The sequence below is a fragment of the Euwallacea similis genome, chromosome 5 (assembly GCF_039881205.1).
Source record: "Euwallacea similis isolate ESF13 chromosome 5, ESF131.1, whole genome shotgun sequence".
NCBI lineage: Eukaryota > Metazoa > Arthropoda > Insecta > Coleoptera > Curculionidae > Euwallacea > Euwallacea similis.
In genome coordinates, this window is record NC_089613.1 from 2016135 (window position 1) to 2035430 (window position 19296).

At 34.2% G+C, this 19296-nt stretch overlaps 1 protein-coding gene across 1 annotated transcript; it reads right to left on the bottom strand.

The window, feature by feature from the left end:
• Positions 1-1957: 1957 nt before the first annotated feature.
• Positions 1958-18662, bottom strand: LOC136409315 (C-type mannose receptor 2-like). Its single transcript, XM_066390743.1, has 7 exons — positions 18345-18662; positions 11554-11781; positions 6639-6801; positions 6361-6584; positions 2808-3038; positions 2584-2755; positions 1958-2493 (listed from the first exon to the last, which is right to left on the bottom strand). Exons 1-7 carry the CDS (start codon positions 18424-18426, stop codon positions 2295-2297), a joined length of 1299 nt encoding a protein of 432 aa, XP_066246840.1. The 5' UTR covers positions 18427-18662; the 3' UTR covers positions 1958-2294.
• Positions 18663-19296: the final 634 nt, after the last annotated feature.

Sequence of the window (19296 nt, forward strand, 5' to 3'; positions counted from 1 at the left end):
TTATTAAATTATAAAATGCACTGAAAAATTGGTGGAAGACGTGCAACATTGAAAAATATGGAAAAACTGTGATTGGGGGTGTAAAATATCGGAAAAATGAAAAAAAACTTATCATATTTATTTACATTATTAAAATTTTATTTTTTATTTTTACTATATATTATATAACCATAAATTATATCTATTTTTGGAGAACCACACGTTTGAATTACGCTCGAGTGCTTTTTAAAAGAACGGAAAAAAATAAAGGTAAATTTTAAAATTTCGCTGGCGTAACGTCATACACGGTATCCCTTAACGGTCTAACGATTCGATAACCTGATTATTTTAAGAACCTTCGAAGGTTCCTGAGAATTGGAACCTCAAGATGTCCTGGAGAATTATGTGGATTCTGCCAAAAGCTATGAATTCCGTTCAGAATTGAAAGAAATTTTACCATTGCTTGTTGAGTGCCTCATGAACCATTCGCATTAAATCGACTCGAGTTGGTTGGCACAGTGGGGATGTTTCCCATGCATGATATGAAATTCGCTACCAGACACTGAAACTAGCAAATACGAATGGAAAAATATGTACCTGTGCTGATAGAGCCGAGTCGATTCAATGTGTGCCATCCTTTGATAGATCTACTCGCCTCGGCACAGTAGAAATGTTATACCGGTACACTCTCGCCGAGACTTCTTGGCAAGCCTAAACAAGGTGAGACTGCGAGTACTCTACCTGAGTATTTCCAGTACACTCTCGCTTTGCTGTTTCCTGGCGTCCTTTGACTTGTGCTGAAAAAAACGACTTTTGATGGAGCTTTCACGAGGCGAGTGGAAATATCGTGAGACCAGCCGAGCGAGTCCAATGTATTCTCACTCTTGGCTATGCTCTTATCACCTCGGTGAGAATTTCTGAGGCATATCTGAAAACATTTTTGAAGCGGCGAACACCGATTCAGAGTGTGACGACAATTTAACATTCCGACTGTGCCGAGTTTGTCGTCCACAAGGCATCATACCACAAGCAATGCGGCATAATCAGACAGGGTACCATATTGACGAAGTATCTGTTGAGCTTCAAGAGAGGTAATATGAGCACTCTGGCAGGTTTATTAAGGGGACGATTGTCTCTTTACACAGCAGCATTTTATCGAATATCTGGTGCGAACTACTGAAGATTCTAAACGCAGGAGATGTATTAGTATGTTATGAAACATCTGAGCATATACAGGGCGATTCACAACTCAAGGCAAAAAATGACGGAACGTGTACAGTTTTATATTTTGGTTAAAAAATGCAAAATGAAATTTTTGCTGGCACGCCTTCGTTTCCGAGTTATTACACTAAAGTTTCTGCATATTATCATTTTTTATTATTTTAATAAATAATAGCAAGCCATGAAACAAATGATGAGAATATCATAAGTGACAAAGGAAATTATTTCTGAGCTTTTCAAAGTTTCTTTGTTGTTTACTTTATGAAATGTGCAGTTTTGTTGTCATTTTTCTAAATGAAATTGTTAATGGGAGATGGATTGGTGGGCGTGGTCAAGTGCTATGGCCTGCGAGATCACCTGACTTAAATCCTTTGGATTATTTTGTATGGGGGCATATGAAACAATTGGTTTATGCAGTAGAAATAGATAGCATGAGCAATAAATGCAAAGAATAATGAATGTAGTCGAATACATTCAAAATAAACAAAATATGCAATCAGGCAGTTACGATTTGCTTATTTCACGCTGCCAAGTTTATACCCGAGTTAATGGTGATATTTTTAAGTATTTGTTGTAATTATTTTGTTACTTTTATTATTTAATTATTAATAATAAAGATGATAATAAACACAAAGTTTGAAGTGTAGTAACTTGGGACAACCCACTCATGTAACTCACAAAGAAAGTGGAAGGATTGATTATACTTTTCATAAGAGGTCTGTAAATTTAATTTCTTGGATCTAGTCAATAAAAGCTGTTTAAAAATATTTATGTCTATTAGAGTATAAATTATGGGTTTTATCTATAGAATTCAAATGTATATAAATGTTAAACTATTATAAGCTGACATGTTTTCCATGGGGTATACGTTCAGCCAGAATAAAAATGCGTTTCCAATACTGATACATCGATACACTTTGTCCTTGCAGAAGTTAATAAAAATAATTATTATTGCAGTAGTTATCGCATTTACATGCTCTTAACTCATCACCAGATGCTATTTACGTATAGCGAAGTAAGCTGCACAAGACCTAACACGAACTACTAACACCTATACACGAAGGTCTCGATTTGACACCTTTCAGACAAAACATTCAAGACCTATGATTTCGATTAGCACGTCTATTATTTTGGTTTCTAGGCCTGCCCTCATACTGCTTCCGTGGATGCCCTCTATCGTGGTTAATCTGTATGGTGGCTGAAGATCCTCTGGGGTAGCTCAATCGCTTCACTGGAGTACCTTTAACTTGGCAAATGTAAAGGTGACGATCGAGCTCGTTTCTGTGACTCCATCTGAATGAAAAAGATCGGTTAATGAAGTCTTGGTTCTTACGGATCTCAAAGATAGCCAAATAGCTGATAGGAGCATCCAATAGAACTTACTGGTAAGCATATTGTGGATCCATTACAATAGCCTGCCATTCCAAGCTGTCAGTTGAGTTCGAAGATGGTTCTTGAGCGAAACCTTTGTAGCTTAAAGGTTTGCCACTCAGTGCCCAAATCCATTCTTTGATTTTAGTATTGTATCGTCCTCCAATCCAACGTTCTGATTTCTCTGCAAAATGATAAAGTTAAAATCCAGACTGGGTGAATAATTTAAAACCGACCTGTAAATCCATTTAAAAATATCCTCAATTTCTGATCCTGAGTTTTGGTTCTCACGATAGCAAGCTTGGCGTTTATCTGCCTGCAGTTGAAATGTGCATCTGACCATGTGGCTTTCTCTTTGCTGAAAAGGTAACATTGATTGCCCAGTGCCATCCAGTTTTGATGGCAAATGTGACTGACTGCTTTCACAACAGTGGGCTGCACTTGATATCCCGGTCTTGCTCGCTGTACTAGAAAAAATGAAACTTAAATAATGTGATTGAAAAGTGCGTTAGCTGAGTCATAAATAAGGGGGACCATAGAAACATAAAAAAATTTGATGGGTATAAGAACTTCTAGATTTGGTATGCAACTATGGTAGATTTAAAGAAAGTCAGAAAAAAATTAGGTTTGATTAGTAGTTACGATGAAGAAGAAAGTCTTGATCGGATGAGTAAGCCTGATGTAATGAGCATTGAACGTGCATGATAGTTCTTAGACCTGCTTAACTGGCGGAGAATGTCCATTCTTTATTTGACTGAAGTTCCATCGTAAATTCCTCTCTATTTTGAATATTCATTCCAAACGACTGCTTCAGCTATAAAAAAACATTTAGTCTTTGCTCCTCCGCGTTCAACAGTACGATTCGAATGTCCCCTCCAGGGATCATCAATTCTATAGGGTGTTTCAGATAGACAGGGCCAAAAATTAAAGGAAGATAGACTATCTAAAATGTAGTTAAATGCAGCCAAAATAAGGGCCCTGGTCTGACTTTTCTTAGAGACATAGGCATTTGGTTGCATTTAACTACATTTTAGATGGTCCTTCAACTTAAACGTCTTTCTTCCTGAAACACCCTGTATAAAATGACCGGTTTAGCCTAGTGTTTGCTTCCGCTGTTTGCCCACTCTTCTATGCGAATTCATAAACTTCCTCTTAATCCATATTGGAAGTTTCGACAATTCATGCAAAGCGCAACGCTGCTCTTGGCGTTGTTCTGAATGCATTGGTGATGGCCCAGCAATGAAAACCCATCGTAGCACTTGGGTTTTCAAGGCCCATCTCTCTATTGTATCTTTTTTTCATACGGATTTTCGCAATATAAATTGATCGTTTGTAGTTAGAAAACGCTTAAAAAAGCTCTGTGCGAAATCGATTGATTTGGTAGACCCGACAGACTTCTTATTAAAAAACAAACGTAAATTCAATTAAGATCTATTTACAGGTAAAAATCGATTGTTGAAAATTGCAATATTCCAGCATTCAACCCAAAATCATGATCCAGAGCAAGTCATTGGGTTAATTTTGATTATCCAAAGTTGTCAAAATTTTTTAAAATTCTAGATCATTTTTTAGAAGTCATTAAATTATTGATATCAACGCATCAAAGTTAGAAGATACCTCGAAGACTCTTGTTGGCATTCTCGACCAGGTTAACCTAGCAAGTGCCGAACTCTAGAAGATATTCTTATTTCATTTTGTAATTATTTCTGAACTAAATAATCTCGGTTCTCGTGGCAAATTTAAAATAGTCATGCCGATAATACATTATGGTCTCTCTGTGTATTTGCTCAGCCTCATAGCTTACATTATTTAACAAAGCGCAAAATAAAAATTTATTAAGGTCATAAACTTTGGCAAATTTTCGAGTTTCTTGCTATGGTCGAATAACTTCGGAGAGGAATAATAAATAAACAAATTATCAAGGTCTAAAATTATCTTTTGAATAGATTTTTTCTATTTTTTGCCAGTGACGTTGACCACAAACGCCACTCCTCAGTGGCGTTTATTCAAATTTGTTCTATTTATTTAATGTAAATGAAGCCCTCGATGATGTAATCTCACAGAGGTAAACTGAGTTATTGTTTCGATTCAGGAAGAAGTCATGCAATTCTTAAATTGTCAATGGAGCAGTCAAATATTCATTCATTCACTGGTTTGAAATCAAAAACAAGTCTGATATTGTCTTATTTCGAACAATAAACATGATATGTGAAACAAGCGACCCGGAGAAATTTGTTGATTAAGTGACATTCAAAATGATACCTATTTTTCACAAACTCAACAAATGAATAATTGTTACATAGTAAATATTTTAGTCTGTTTATGTTCCTTGCCTGCAATAAAACGAACTTCCCTTGAACTACTTAATGTAATAGCTACATTGAATTGAGGAACTTATGGGTTTTAAAAGTTCGCTGTTTACTGAGAATGTTCACTGAATTAATAGAAGGAAATATTGTTGTGTCTGTTATGCGTAAATAATTTTTATTGCATTGTGCAACCTCTATTGACATGTCAAATACCGCGAATTAATGCTCGTCGAAAAGGCCAATGTGTCACTAGATAAACCATCAGCACAACCACATTTGCTCATTGTTCAATCTTTGAATGGGGCTCATCTGTGCCGATTAAAGAGGTGCCAGCATTCCTACGTATGTATCTCTAATTACGATCTTAAATTAGAATGTACGCCCTATTCTCGGATGACAAATTTTTATCTTTATGCATTCAAACAACGACATACCTTGCGAACTTTATAGCTTTACTCAGTGGCCATTAGATTTATTGTCTAGTTAAACGAGCAAATCATCTAGAAAATTAATGTTTTTTATGCTGATGGGTGGTTATTTATTGTTTCGTCCAAGGCAGTGATATACGAGGGAGTATCAAATAGAGACGGGACTAATTTTTTTTTTTAATTACGGGGGATCCATAACCACGAGGATGCGCAGTTTTGGCAGTTATCTGCAGCGTTAGGAAGAGGGGAGAATCGACCGCAAGTCGCTTTAGCCACTTATGGTATGAAAAGAAACCATGAGTAAGACAAAAGTGCATGTCTCCATGGAGCAACGGATTATAATGAAGTGTTTGGTCAAGGAAGGGACGAATCCTACTGAAATTTTGAGGGGATTGCAGGAACAGTTCGAGGACAGCACACTGTCCATAACACGTGTGTTTGCATGGTACAAAGAATTTTCGGAAGGGCGTGAAAAGGTTGACAGCAAAAGCCACGCTCACTGCTCAAAAACAGATATGACCAAACTCTACAGTGAGGAAGTTCGAAATCCCATGGAAGGAAATCGATGCATAACTCTCTGGGAAATCGTTGAGGAATTGAACATCAGTTATGGGAGTGTTCGCCAGATCGTGAAAGATCTGGTGGACAATATATCGGCTGTTATCGGAGGATCACAAGGCAAAAATTGGATGCCCTATATATAGCCCCGGCTTGTCCCCTTGCAACTTCCACGTTTTGGACCTCTCAAAGAAGCACTTGAAAGCCAACATTTCGACAACGATGAAGTATTTGTGCTCTAATGGCTACAAGAATGTTCAAAGAGTTTCTACGATGATCAAATAAAAAAGTTCCCAATCCGAGGGGAAGTTGTTGTTCTAGGGCGAAAGACTATGTAAAAGAATAATGTATGCTTCTAAGCTTAATTAAATGAAGGTAGAATTTTATACGAAACGAATCCCGTTTATATTTGACACACCCTCGTAATTACTATTTGTTCATGAATTAATTGTGAATGAATTATATCTTTGGAAGAATTTAATACTACTACTCACTTACTGCTGCCGGCTCATTGCTCCTGCCTGATTTGTCATTCCCATGAAGTAATTTCATGCATTTTTTTCTCTGTTTCTTGGTCAGTTTATAGTGATTGCTTACGCACTCATCGATGGTAATTCTGCGTTTTACTTTTTTATCGGAAAAGCTCAGTAGGACAGAGACGACCGATTGAGCTTCGCAGATGAACGGTCTTCTTTCCATGCAATTGTCGGCACTCCATCTAACGAGAAGGCTTTCATCATCGTAAAATCTAAAATTATAGTCTATGTAATACCTCTTCTTAAGAGAATCTATAAGTAAACAAGTCCAGTTGTCTCGGTCGCTCAAATGGATCTCTTTCGATGCTGGGAATTGCATCAAAGATCCGTCAGTGTATATCCACTTCTTTTGCTTCCAGTCTTTGAAACCCCCTACCCAGAATGAGGACAAATTTTGCACTGAAAAAGAAAAAAATTCCGAATTGTATAACAAACCTTAATATTACTTCGTTTATCAACTAAAAAGTGCGGAGAAACCCTAATCAGGTCAACTGTCGGCAGCGCTCAAAAGGCACAACCGTGTTGACTTAATTGTCCCTGGCTGCAGTTTTCTTAATCAACTGCTCAATGGAGGAAGTGAAGAAATTAATTATTTAAAATTTATTAGCAATTTTTTAACCAGTTCTTACAACTTCCTGTAGTTTTTAGGATAATTTTCGCAATTCTTCAAGGAACCAATAAAGTGAGCAAGGTTCTCAAATCTGGGAAATATTTTTTGCGAATTCCGAAGAATTAGATTGCACACAGCTGAACTGTACTGATTAAATGATTTTAATGTCACTCCCAAGGAAAGGAATACTCCCTACTCCCAAGATTCGGGAATCTAGCCCTTCTTTTCTTCCTCTACGTAATAGTGTAATCTTACAATTATCTTAAGATAATTGGCTCACATTTTCAAGAATGAATTATTGTGTTGAGTACGCCTCTGGCCTTTGCTTTAGCTTTCAACGCTATAATATTATATTGATAAAGTGTAGGTTCTCTTATGCTGATTGCGTATTATATCCTGCTCCTTCGCGTGCTAAGTAATAAGAAAATTGTTTTAAATCATGCTTTGGCAAATTGTGTTGGACCCAAATCGTTCCTACTCCAATAAATTGTTTGTTTCCGAATTCTTTAGCTAGAGGCAAAATAGGAATTACGACCTACACACCGAAATAGTAATGACCGAAATAAGCAGCGCTCGTACTGAATAAAAATTTTATTATTTTTAGTAAATATTCTGCGAAACGACTTATTTTGAAGATGCGATTGAAGAAAATTTTATCTACAAAATGGTAATATTTTAAAAGTACGGTTTTTATGTGCTGATAGGTATAAAAATGCAAGTGCGTACTTCAGCATTATTTACTGGCAAGCTCTAGCTACACAAGTTCACATTCTTTAATATTAATTTGGGTTAATCTAATAGCACTTTAAAATAGAAGTCCCGTTCAGTTATTGAAAGTGGCACTGTTATATTATTAATAGTATCAGGAGTATCATCCGCCTACTGCTAATAAACATCAAATAGGGCTTATTTTGATGGAAACCTAGCTGTATCGTGTCATTTAAAACTACAAAAATCGTAATTCTAACTGATATCATTTGAATAACTCAGAAATTAGAACGGTATCTGTGGATTCCAACTGCAAAAGTGTTATACTAAAATCTTTCTTCTAATTTAGCATTTCTTTAAACCCGAGAGATCACCATAATTTCCTTGGATGCCCCAATAGTGTTGCAAGAAACTAAAATATTTCAATCTTCCAAGAGAATTATTTGAGGATGGGATTCATGAAATTCTCTTCTTACATTCAATTCGTGCAACGAAAATGAATCCATAATTTTTGATAACTTTGCACTCGTGCAGCAAAGGGCTCTCGTGCACTACATGTTCCCTAATTTGCATTCGTGCAAATGTCTCTGAAATTATACATAGTTTTTCTTGCACTTATTTTATTACCCTGACAACAGACTTGGCAAGGTTGACATGACGCAATCCCATCAAAAAATCCTTCAGACTAACTTTGTTTGTTATCAGAGCTAATTGCGTATTCCAGAATGTGGAATCTCATTCATTGAATTCGCTTCTTGTTAACATTAGCGAAGAACGATATGGCCAGACTGACCTTAATTTCGTATCGAGTATCGAGGATTTAAATTACTGATCTAATTGTAAGACTAAGTTTAACGGCGTTGGCAGTAAGATGGTAACATTGAAGGAGTAAATGTGGAGCGTAACATTGCGAGAGCGACTCCGTAAGTATATTTGTACTATGTATAGTATACACAGGGTGATTCCTAACTACGAATAGAAAATTTAAAGGCGTAATCCTGGACGCATTTCAAGTGGAAAATGTCTAATAAACAAATGTCCGCAAATGCTTCGTTTTCAAAAATGTTAAAATATACCAAAAAACAAAACGTTTTCCTTCAATATTGTCTGAGGACATGCTGAAACAAAACCCTCCATGATACAGACAATCACTGTACATAGTATGTTTGGAGGGTTTCTTCAAAAAATACACAAGCAAGAATTCCCAAATTGATGGTACTTTATAACAGCGCCATACCCACCATCTGCACATGCTTAAAACTCGAGTCAAAAGGCGTAGACATACATATGGAGAGACATTATTATGAAGATAACAGAAGAAGAAACAAGAGCGCATGCTACAAACACAAGCTAAAAACAAATAAAAAGTATGAAATGAACCAGCTTTCCTTGAAGTAATGCTTCACAGAGGTTCTGGGAACCTAAGATTTTTGTAGGGTAAGTTGCAAGCGCAGTTGGCTACCCTAAGGGTTAGTGGTTAATTTTATACTAGCCAATATTGTCCCAAAATACCAGATCAGGTGTATTGTGAAGATTTCACCTAGTGAAATAGAAGTCCCTACTATTATTTTTGCAGCTTTCTGGTACAGCCCTTCATTAAAGAGATAGATGATGAAATGATATAAAGTTCTTTAGCTCTTGGGCTGTGGATCATAACTTTTTTATTGTTATTTTTATACAATTAATATTTGCCTCGAAGTCGATCATTTCGTTTCTGCCTCATAAGCTAATTATCTCCTTTCTCTACAGTTCCTTCGAAAACGATTTCTTCCTTTTATTAATATGGTATATTATAAATTTGTTTTCTTTCGTTTCACATTTTTTTTAGGTTGTAGCCTCTTTTCAACTGTAAAAAGTGTATCCAATGTAAGCTCCGTATTTTAGACCGATTTTAGACTTTATGTTGGCACTCTGCGATATTTTTTATACCTACAGTGAATACAGATACAACTTATATCTTTACCCCGAATCATCAAAATGAAAAACGTTTCAAACCTCTAGAAAATACATCCAATTTTGCTTCTAACTTATCCATAAGCCAAGCACGTAAGAGTTACATTTTTTTATTCGACGGGTTTATGGTTGAGTCGTGACCGGAACACACACTGAATGGTTGCCAGACGGTTTTCCCATAAGCTTTACTATGTTATTAAATATTCATTTTATTTATGTTACAGTTGAACCTAAAACCTTCAAAATAATGGAAGTGGAACCAGAAATAATACATATATGATTGTAATCCCAAAACAAAATTTGCATCCTATATAGCTAATACAGGATGTTAATTAGGTATGTAGACAAACTTTGAGGAGTGAATCTTGAAAATGAAATAAAAAGGTAGGAAATTTATATTAATAGGAATCCGCAATGGGAGAAAAGTTTTTGATATACAGGGTATTGAAATTTTAATTTATTTATTTTAGTGTATGCCGTTTCCGAATAAAAAAAATGATTCTGTATTTCCTGTAAAAGTTACCATTCTGAAAAAAACCAGTTTGAAGTTTGAGTTTCTGGTATCGAAATATCTAAATACACTCTATAATTCCCGCCTAAAGTGCAAATGCACAAGAATACGATGAATGTGAAACAGCTTTGAAAAGCAACAAACGTGTTTTCAAACCACCAAAATCGAAAAATTTATTGATAATACATTTTAAAGGCCTGACAATGATTCATCTTTAATTTTTTGAGTATTAAATTTTTTTTAAATAAGTTTTTTAGTAATAAATTGTAGGTTGTGGGAAATGGTTCAATTTACCAATGCAGAACTGGCACACATGCATATTTTCTACAAAATGTTCAGAATAATTTTAAGCTGCAAGACGAACGTCTCAAGCGCGATTTCCCCACTGAGTGTTTCCAAAGGTCCAAACTTTTATTGATATTGTCGCAAAAATGTGTGATACTGGCAGTTTCACAAGAACAACATATGTATTCTCCTGGAAGGCCTGCAACAGTTCGAATAGTTAATATTGGAGAAGCTGTCATAAATAACATCGAAAAAGACCCTCAAATTAGTACTCGAAAATTGCTTGTGAACTAAATATTACACATTGTAAAGAGAATTGTAGAACTAGGTGGCAAATTTTAAAAGCTCAACAACTTGCTCCTTATATGCAACGTGTGCAATACTCAAATAGCAGCAACATTGCGTGTCCGAACTAATGTGTTTTTAGCAGATAAAGCTTTGTTTTCTTATAACATCATCACTAATTTTTACAATAACCGTAATTATGCTGTAAAAAATCGGCGATGTTTCATGAAAAAATCATCGGAAAGTACAAATTTTTCTCAACATTTGAGTTGGAATCATCGGTAACCATTTTATTGGACCTTGCATTCTTTCAGAAAGACTTGATGGCGAAGAGGACATTTTTTTAGTAAAATCTTCTTGAACGTTTAGAAGATGTTGAGTCGAGGACTAGTTAAAAGATGTGTTACGTGTACGATGATGCAACATCACATTTTATAATAGTTAAATTGTGCGTCAATTTCTGAACGAAGGAAAGAGTGGGACTGCATGCATGGACTCCTCGATCACCCGATATGAATCTTTTAGATTATTTCTTGTACGGTCATGTTAATACGAAGATTTTATTTTAAAATTCTTCGAAGAATCACTTAAAAGTTCAAAATTCACTTTCAACTTAAAGTTTGTCTACATACTTACTTAACACCGAAAAAGATAGTTTCGTGGAAACGGAGAAATTGACTCATAAACTTTGAATTCAGTGTTCTTATGGAAATTCTCTTGTTTCTTTACAGTGTATTAGTGGATTAAGGCGCACGTTACAAAAGTGCGATCCAAGAACTATCAAGTTGTAATAACTTACCCCGAGTTTGGTTCCTCGTTTTGAATAAATAATGTTCCAGTTGTCTTTGGTCATAACGCTGAGTGACAACAGTCAAATTGCTTTCTGCGAAATCCTTACAACTAAAGTAAGCTTGAAACCATGTCGCGGTGGTGTTACTGAAGTGGTAGCATTTGCGACCTACGTTTTCGAACTTGTCGGGGCATACGTAGTGATACTGAAGAGATCCATTATTTTGTGTAGTAGAACCTAAAAAAATAAATAAACACGGTTTAAAGTTTAAGACTCAGACACACTGTAATCTTTAAACTCGAGTTAGATAATCCCGATTCTCGAAAATTTCCGGTACTCACAAAAATTCCTTGATTTCATATATCGAATTAATTTTGGCATGAATGTATTCTTCATGAGAGTGCTGGATTTAGCTGAACTACACTTAAACGGTAATGGCGCAATTAGGCCTTAAATGATAATTATTTTTGTTTGCCTTTCTGTTATTTTACCTAAACTTTGTGTCATTACTCAATTCTCTCAATATCCAAATATATTACTTCAATCTCGATAATAACATCATTCTGCCTAATATCAAAATTTTGGTACTAAATGATACAAAAGCATTACTATTGATTTAAACTAGAGTTTGCAATGTAGTTGGATGCATTTTAGAATTGAAAACTAGATGAGAGTGATGATTATTATCTAAAAGTCTATTTTTCCTGATATAAAGAAGAATGTGACTAAACGTTCAGAATTTTAAATTAACTGTTAGTGGGATAGCGCAATCGTAATCTGATGCGAATACACGGAAGAATTGCCTAAACAACAGTTATATGCTTCAATTAAACTGAAGATAGGTGTGCCCTGAAGGTACAATTAAATGGCTTTTCTGTTTTCACAATGCAAGGCGGTTAAACGACGATGGGAAGGGTACCTATGAAATACTAACGCAGATTTTTGTCACTTGCATCAGCATAAGTTTGTCAGGATCACCATAACTTTGTTATATACAGGATGCTTCAAAATTGTACGATACTTTGAAGTATGTATTCTCTAGTTCAAAGTAAAAAAAAGTTACAGGATGTTACATGTTAAGGAAAAATGAGATATTTATTTTGTTGTACTTGATCTACTGCAGATAAAGCTTTTAAATTTTGTGTGCGTATTAGGTAAGAGGTGTTGCCTGTTATGAAAGTAGATCGTCTCCAACTTTTCTACAGGGAAGTGCATTTTTTGATCTTGATCCATAAAATCTTTCAGAAAAACTTGCTTGTACACCATTAATGAATTTTAATATTTTTCTTAAGTTCTTCAATCTGCAATCTAAATTTTATCTCTCTTAATTTTTTATCTAATTCTGTTCAGTTTCCTCAGAAATTTATTAATTTATAAATTCAATCAAATCTACGCACGCTAGGGTTTTCGGATATTTTTTTCAGAATTCCATGAATCTTTGATTCTTTTTACACCATTTTTTTAAAACTGATTTAAAAATTACATATGTATATGTATGTATATGTACCATACATGATTTTTATACATTTTGCTATCAAAAAATCATTAAATTAACTTACAATTATAAAATTCTATTCTTTAACTACATTTCATTGTAGATTGATACATTACTAATAAGTTAACAGATAAATACGTAATAAGTAATGTAAATTAAAAAAATAGTGATTGATAATATTAATCAGCTAAGTATGTAAGATTCTTTTGTTTACATAATTTATATAACAGATATATGTACATATCATTTGAAAACCAATTAAAAGAAAAAATCATTAAAAAAAACAGTGTTCCATTAAAAAATGTCGAGTTTGAGGCATTTGAAATGTGACAAGGTTGGATATATTTTTTTCACACATTGTATAAAATTCACTGTAAAAAATGTTCTCTAGCAGAACAACCCTTTGATTTTAACTGGGTAAGTTGTCAAACGATTCAATTAATACTTTGTGAATTTATTGAGAATTTTCAGAAGATTATTTGTCCTTCGATCTTTACTTTAAATTAAATTAACTCACAAACTGCTAAAAATTTCCCATATTTTGTAATAAAAAAAAATACTTATGATTACAAGCAGAATTCATATCCGCAACAAAATATAGGGTATTCCAATGTATCTTTGTCACGCCACGGTTTGCTGGACCAACCTGAAACTTTGCAAATATTAAAAAATAAATGTTCATAAAGGACTATATAACTTTTACATTAAACTTTTGTTTCTAAACCTAATGATTTTTGAGATAAGTTAGTGGACCATCTTACGTGGACCAACCTGTACATATTTTGCCCAATATCCATTTTCAAGTATTGCGTTACTGCCCCAAGCTTCATCTGCGTTGCGGATATCCTAAATTTTACCTCACTCGAAGAGCCGATGTTTTCGTCAATATCCGTAACGAAATTTTTGACCGACTCTGTTTAGTTGCGGCCGGGAAATTATCCATAATCTATAGGGTGGCCAAATTTTGTGTGGGTTGAGGATAGAAGAAATGTGTTAGCTGCTATCACCATAAAATTTTTCCATTATACAGGGTGCCCCAAAATCAAGGGATCTCATAAACTTTTTTTTTACTAACGAGAACACCAAAAATTTTTTTTCATTGATGGATTCCTGGAAAAATTCTGACCACTTTTGCCTTTTAAGGACGCATACTTAATCTCTCTCCGAACTTGGCGTTATTGGTCATTTCCAAGTCGTTTCAATTGTGAATTTTATTGTCCTGAAACTTGTTTCTAACCCTTTCTAAATGTAGTTAGGAATTTTTATAAATGAAGACTTATTTTAAGTAAGTGATCGGTTGGTATGCAAATGTAAATATACCTCGACGGGCAACTAACAGTGGCAGTAAAACGCCTAAGCCATGAATATTATTAAAAGTTTTATTACCTAATTAGGAGTACCTACCAACGTTATAATAGTATGATAAACTACTGAGATATTTCCCGGACTACCACATTGTTCCACACCTGCACATCTGTCACATTCCTTTGGAACAAATTTATGCCTTTGATTATTATAATGCTGTAAAAATTCCCATTGTGATGTTAGAAATCGTATTACTAACATATGTATGTAGACTACTGGAAAATTATAAATTATATCGACATAAACATGTAGTCGTACAATGAGTCGAAATTCCTGCTTTTACTGCCTTATGTACTTAATAATACTTTGCAATGATAAGTATTTACACTTGCTTGAGGCCATTCAGTAGGTGATAATTAATGGAAGTAATACCACATAATATTGAAATTTTGATGTTTGTCCCTACATTGGTTAACCTTCCTCGGTTTATTATAGTCGTTTTCACTGGTAATACCAGAGAGATATCAGGTACAGTTGAGACGAATTTCAGGTTTACGGTTCCACTTCGTCTATTGTGACCATCATCAAATTGTAGAATAGATTAGAAAATTAGCAATAAAATCGTCGTTAATTATCAGTTTTATTAGAAATTTGGGTAATTAAATTAAATTAATATTATAGTAGCAGTAAGGATAGGCATCTAACTGTAATTGTGCCATATATGTGAACTGCCCGAAATGCAGAGGTCATCTACAATTTACGAAGAAAATTTAAATAATAACATACCTACGCTAGTTGATGAATGGCATCCTTTTTAAGAGTGGTACTTCTTCTTAATTATAACTACCGTATTATATGATATACATATTTTTCTCTGAAACCACATAAACCGTACAATTAGAACTTCCTCTTTAGTTACACGAATATAAGTAAATATAGGGTAGAAACTCTCGAGGAAGAAGCTTTTGAGGCATAACATACTGATTTCAGTATAATAAATATAGATGCCCTTAAAATAAGATAGGTCTTATAAAGGGGTCGAACCCCCTAAGATTGGGGTTCTACCGTCCTATATGCAGAACAAAATGCCCTCTTTTAATTTTACGAACAGAAAAACTTCCGTGGTGCGAAATTTTAAAGGTGTCACCCTGTATAACGCGCGTCTGCAAGTTTGTTCCTTGTCAACGATTTACAATGGGAATCTAACTTGTATCCAGTAAAATCTCAAAACTAACATAGTATTATAGTAATAAACTTGGAGTTTTGAAGGTTTCTTGGAACCATAATAGTATTTTTTCATAGAAATTCTGCAGATAGGATTTTTATTTGCATCCTAAATATTATTTCAGAAAATAATTCGTTGGGGATTTGTGGTTGCGACGTATATACACACCATTACGTTTTCGAGACGAACTTTTTAGAATAAGTGTTCTTCGTATATAATTATTTACTATTGCATTACTTATAGTCATTACCTATGTTTATATCTCATTCGCTTCCTTTGAAATCTATCCTCCGTGGAAAATACTACAGATCTCAATGAAGGAAATGGGACTTTTAGATTCACTTCGAAAAAGTTAGAATCACGAGGGTTGAAGTGTTTGAAAGACCACCGATTTATGTTATTCTTCGGAATCAAACAGAAGAATCGAATTTTCGGGGACACTTTAAAGTCCTTCGTTGTTCAATTAACTTTCGCGACAAAACTCCCGTTTTAAGATATTCAGATATCATACTCAGCCAGTTTTGAAAGCATTTAGAAAAAAAAATGTTGTCACCTGGTTATCATTAAAACTCTGTTTTTGTAACAAAATATTTGCACATCCACTTTTCTATAAACTTTTTGTTACATTTTTTACCATAAAATCTGACCTCAATTTCGGCAAATTCTATATGGTCAATAACATACTACCCCCCTAAATTTAGGAGATTTTCTATTTAATGTTGAGCCCGCAATTCGTCAAAAAAAATTACACTTAGAATATAATTTATTTTCGATTGTCTTAGTGACATCGGAAATATATTTTTGATGGATTTCGATTCATGTTTAGGAATTTTTTAATATTATCATTTTGTGAAAATTGAAATGACTCGGGGAATTGTGAGTGGCTCGTTTTCCTTGTGTCATAAAATTTGACCTAAAAACCCCTTTCAGGTCGAGAAGCTGTTTTTCCTGGGAAATATCAATTGTTTCCAGTTCGCGAATCATATTTGTCTACTTAGCCTTAAAATGTTCATTTTTCTTCCAACGGTCTTCCTTTTGCAGATGTTGAGAAGATATGTTACAAATATAATCTATTTAACAAGCGGACAAAAACTTTATGAAGAACTTCAGGAGTTTTAGAAAATTGTTTTGGTAACGCTTCATGGACTTTCCATAATTCGCAGTTCTTCTTTCCTCATTTGTTCCCTCTTTCTAAGTAAAAAGCACGAGGTTGAGATTTTTACAAAAATTTTCTGCCAAAGGATCGTTCCTCCGTGCAAATATCAATTTTTACAAAAGTTTGTTGCCCTATTTCAAATTAAATCAAATTTGACTAAAAATCCTTTCCAAAGAAGGAAACTCGAGGTTGCTTGGCCAAATAATAAATATACCCCCATATTTGAGGAATCGTAGAATTTCCCACTTTTCTTATTGTAATATAAGATGTAACAAACAAATTTTCCAAGTAAATTTCCTGGCAAATCTCTAATTACTCTTCTAAAGCACAAGTGTTTGAAGTTAGCATAACGGATTGAGTAGTTTTACCTCGGAAGTATACATTTCTAGGGCAATTTTCAAGAATGCTAAATATCTTCTCAGTAGGGAAGATAAGGGTAACGTCGACCCAGCAAACCTATTCCACAGCAAAACTTACACCGTTGTTACAATTCTAAAAGATCATGAAAAGGACGGTATCCTTTTGAAGTGTACTTTACCTTCAGGAATTTCGAAATTTACTGGGATTTTTTTGAAGTCCCTCTGCATTAGACTGGGAGAGGTTCGATTCCGAAGTTAACAATGGGAAGATTAGAATGGAACATTGAAGCGTCTTTTCTCTATGTGAAAGACTATTTTGCATTACACGTTTCTAAAGTAAAAATCAGCTCGTCTTGGTACTTCAGCCTGGCTAAATAGTTCTATAAATAATTCGTAATTCGAGGTATTAGCATAATTACAGTTGTTTATGTTTTCATAAAACCTCATTTATGTATATGAAATAACTGTAAGTGGTAATGGTAGAATTTCGAAAAATGATCTCCATTCCACTCGCCCTCACCTCATTTTGGCTGTTAAACGAAATATCTATTTTTAATTAAGTAAGGATTTAGCCTTGCTGATAAAAGCACCTTTCTACTAGGTATAGTATTTTGTAACATCAAAAAACAACACCGTTTAATCACCTATATGACGTTATCAAATTTCGGTAGCCGTATATTCGTTAAGTATGCCGAATGGATACTCCGTTGATAAAAATAGTATTAGATTATTTGTTCAATTCAAGAATTTTAATTTCATTACGTTATTTTCTTTGCATAGCTAATGGTCCTTTAATTTCTGGAATGCAAAAAAAAAATGTGGAAATATTAATATATTGAATAGTCCGGTAAACTGAGAAGAGTGTCAATAATGAGTTTATCTTCTGATAAAATTAATGTGGTGAGGACATTAATTGCATTTAATGTTTTGAATATTGCGCTATATTTAATTGGTATTTTTTAATGAATTGTGTTAATAATAAGTATTATGGATTTAAATGGCTTAGCCGTTTATCTATAAAAAGAAGTGTCAAAATTGAGAAATGTGATTTTTCTTTGCAAGTACGATTAAACATACATCAATAGCAGAACTAACGTTTAATGAGGGCAGATCTATAAATATTTTGCTATTAAAGACTGAAGTGTAGCAGAGTAATTTATACCTTTCAATCGCAGCTAGAAGTGAAACTCTATAAAACTTTTATCTCTCATTTTACTTTTACAAAGATTATATCGTATTTTACAGGACATAATCACTTACTTGCGAATTCATACAAGGGCATAAAAGTACACAAGAATAGGATCAAATTAGCAACACCATTAGAGAAGACAGAAATTGCCATGGTATATCCCAAACTGTCCCGACTTTCCGACGTTTATTGTGGCCTACCATCCGCCATTGCAAAAATTTAAGTTTTTCCGAAAACCGACTTTTTGGTAAATGTTTAACGTTATTCGTATCTCGCGCCAAATCGAACGAGTTCGCGTTTCTCGTCGCGGATCGACCCAACTAACACCGACACCGCATCTTGAATCGTGTTGTGCAGTAGGGATCCGTGTTAGACTCGGTGGCAGCCAGGTTCCTCATGAATACATATATTATACATTTTCTGCAAAACCTTATGGGGTTTAGTACAAGCGCAGCTATCCCACTAGAAAAGATTGGTATACCTTTCGATTTTGAATGAATAAATGAATGAATGTACGGATGAATAAAAAAGGAATGAATGAATGTACGGACGAATAAAAAAGGGAATGAATGAATGTATGGACGAATAAAAAAGGAATGAATGAATGTACGGACGAATAAAAAAGGAATGAATGAATGTACGGATAAATAAAAAATAAATGAATGAATGGAGTAAATAAATTTGATCTAATAGTTTATCGGTCCAACGAAAATCTTTGAGCTACGATTGTTTTCAAAAAGGTCTTTAAATTTGTAAAATCAAAATTTTTCTCTAGATTGCTAAAGTCAACTCAAATTGAACAGTCCGAACAAATTTGAATTGAACAATTTAAACATCGTAAATCTATCAAAATGACACTGTTCTGTTTTTTTTCTTTTTTAATTGATTACCCTATTTTCTTCTTACAGAATCTAACTCTAGCGATTGCTCAAATATTTCATTTACTGCAACTTTAAATTTTGAAGGAAATAGCGGAAAGTATTGACATTCTGTAACAACATTATAGTGATACAAACAACCGTG

Excerpts from the sequence above, each read along its gene's own strand:
- LOC136409315 (XM_066390743.1), bottom strand. The coding sequence starts at position 18,426 with ATGGCAATTTCTGTCTTCTCTAATGGTGTTGCTAATTTGATCCTATTC. Across the intron at positions 3,039-6,360 it reads CAATGAGCCGGCAGCAGTAA|TACAGCGAGCAAGACCGGGA; the intron begins GTGAGTAGTAGT and ends CATTTTTTCTAG. Across the intron at positions 2,756-2,807 it reads ATTTTTAAATGGATTTACAG|AGAAATCAGAACGTTGGATT; the intron begins GTCGGTTTTAAA and ends ATCATTTTGCAG.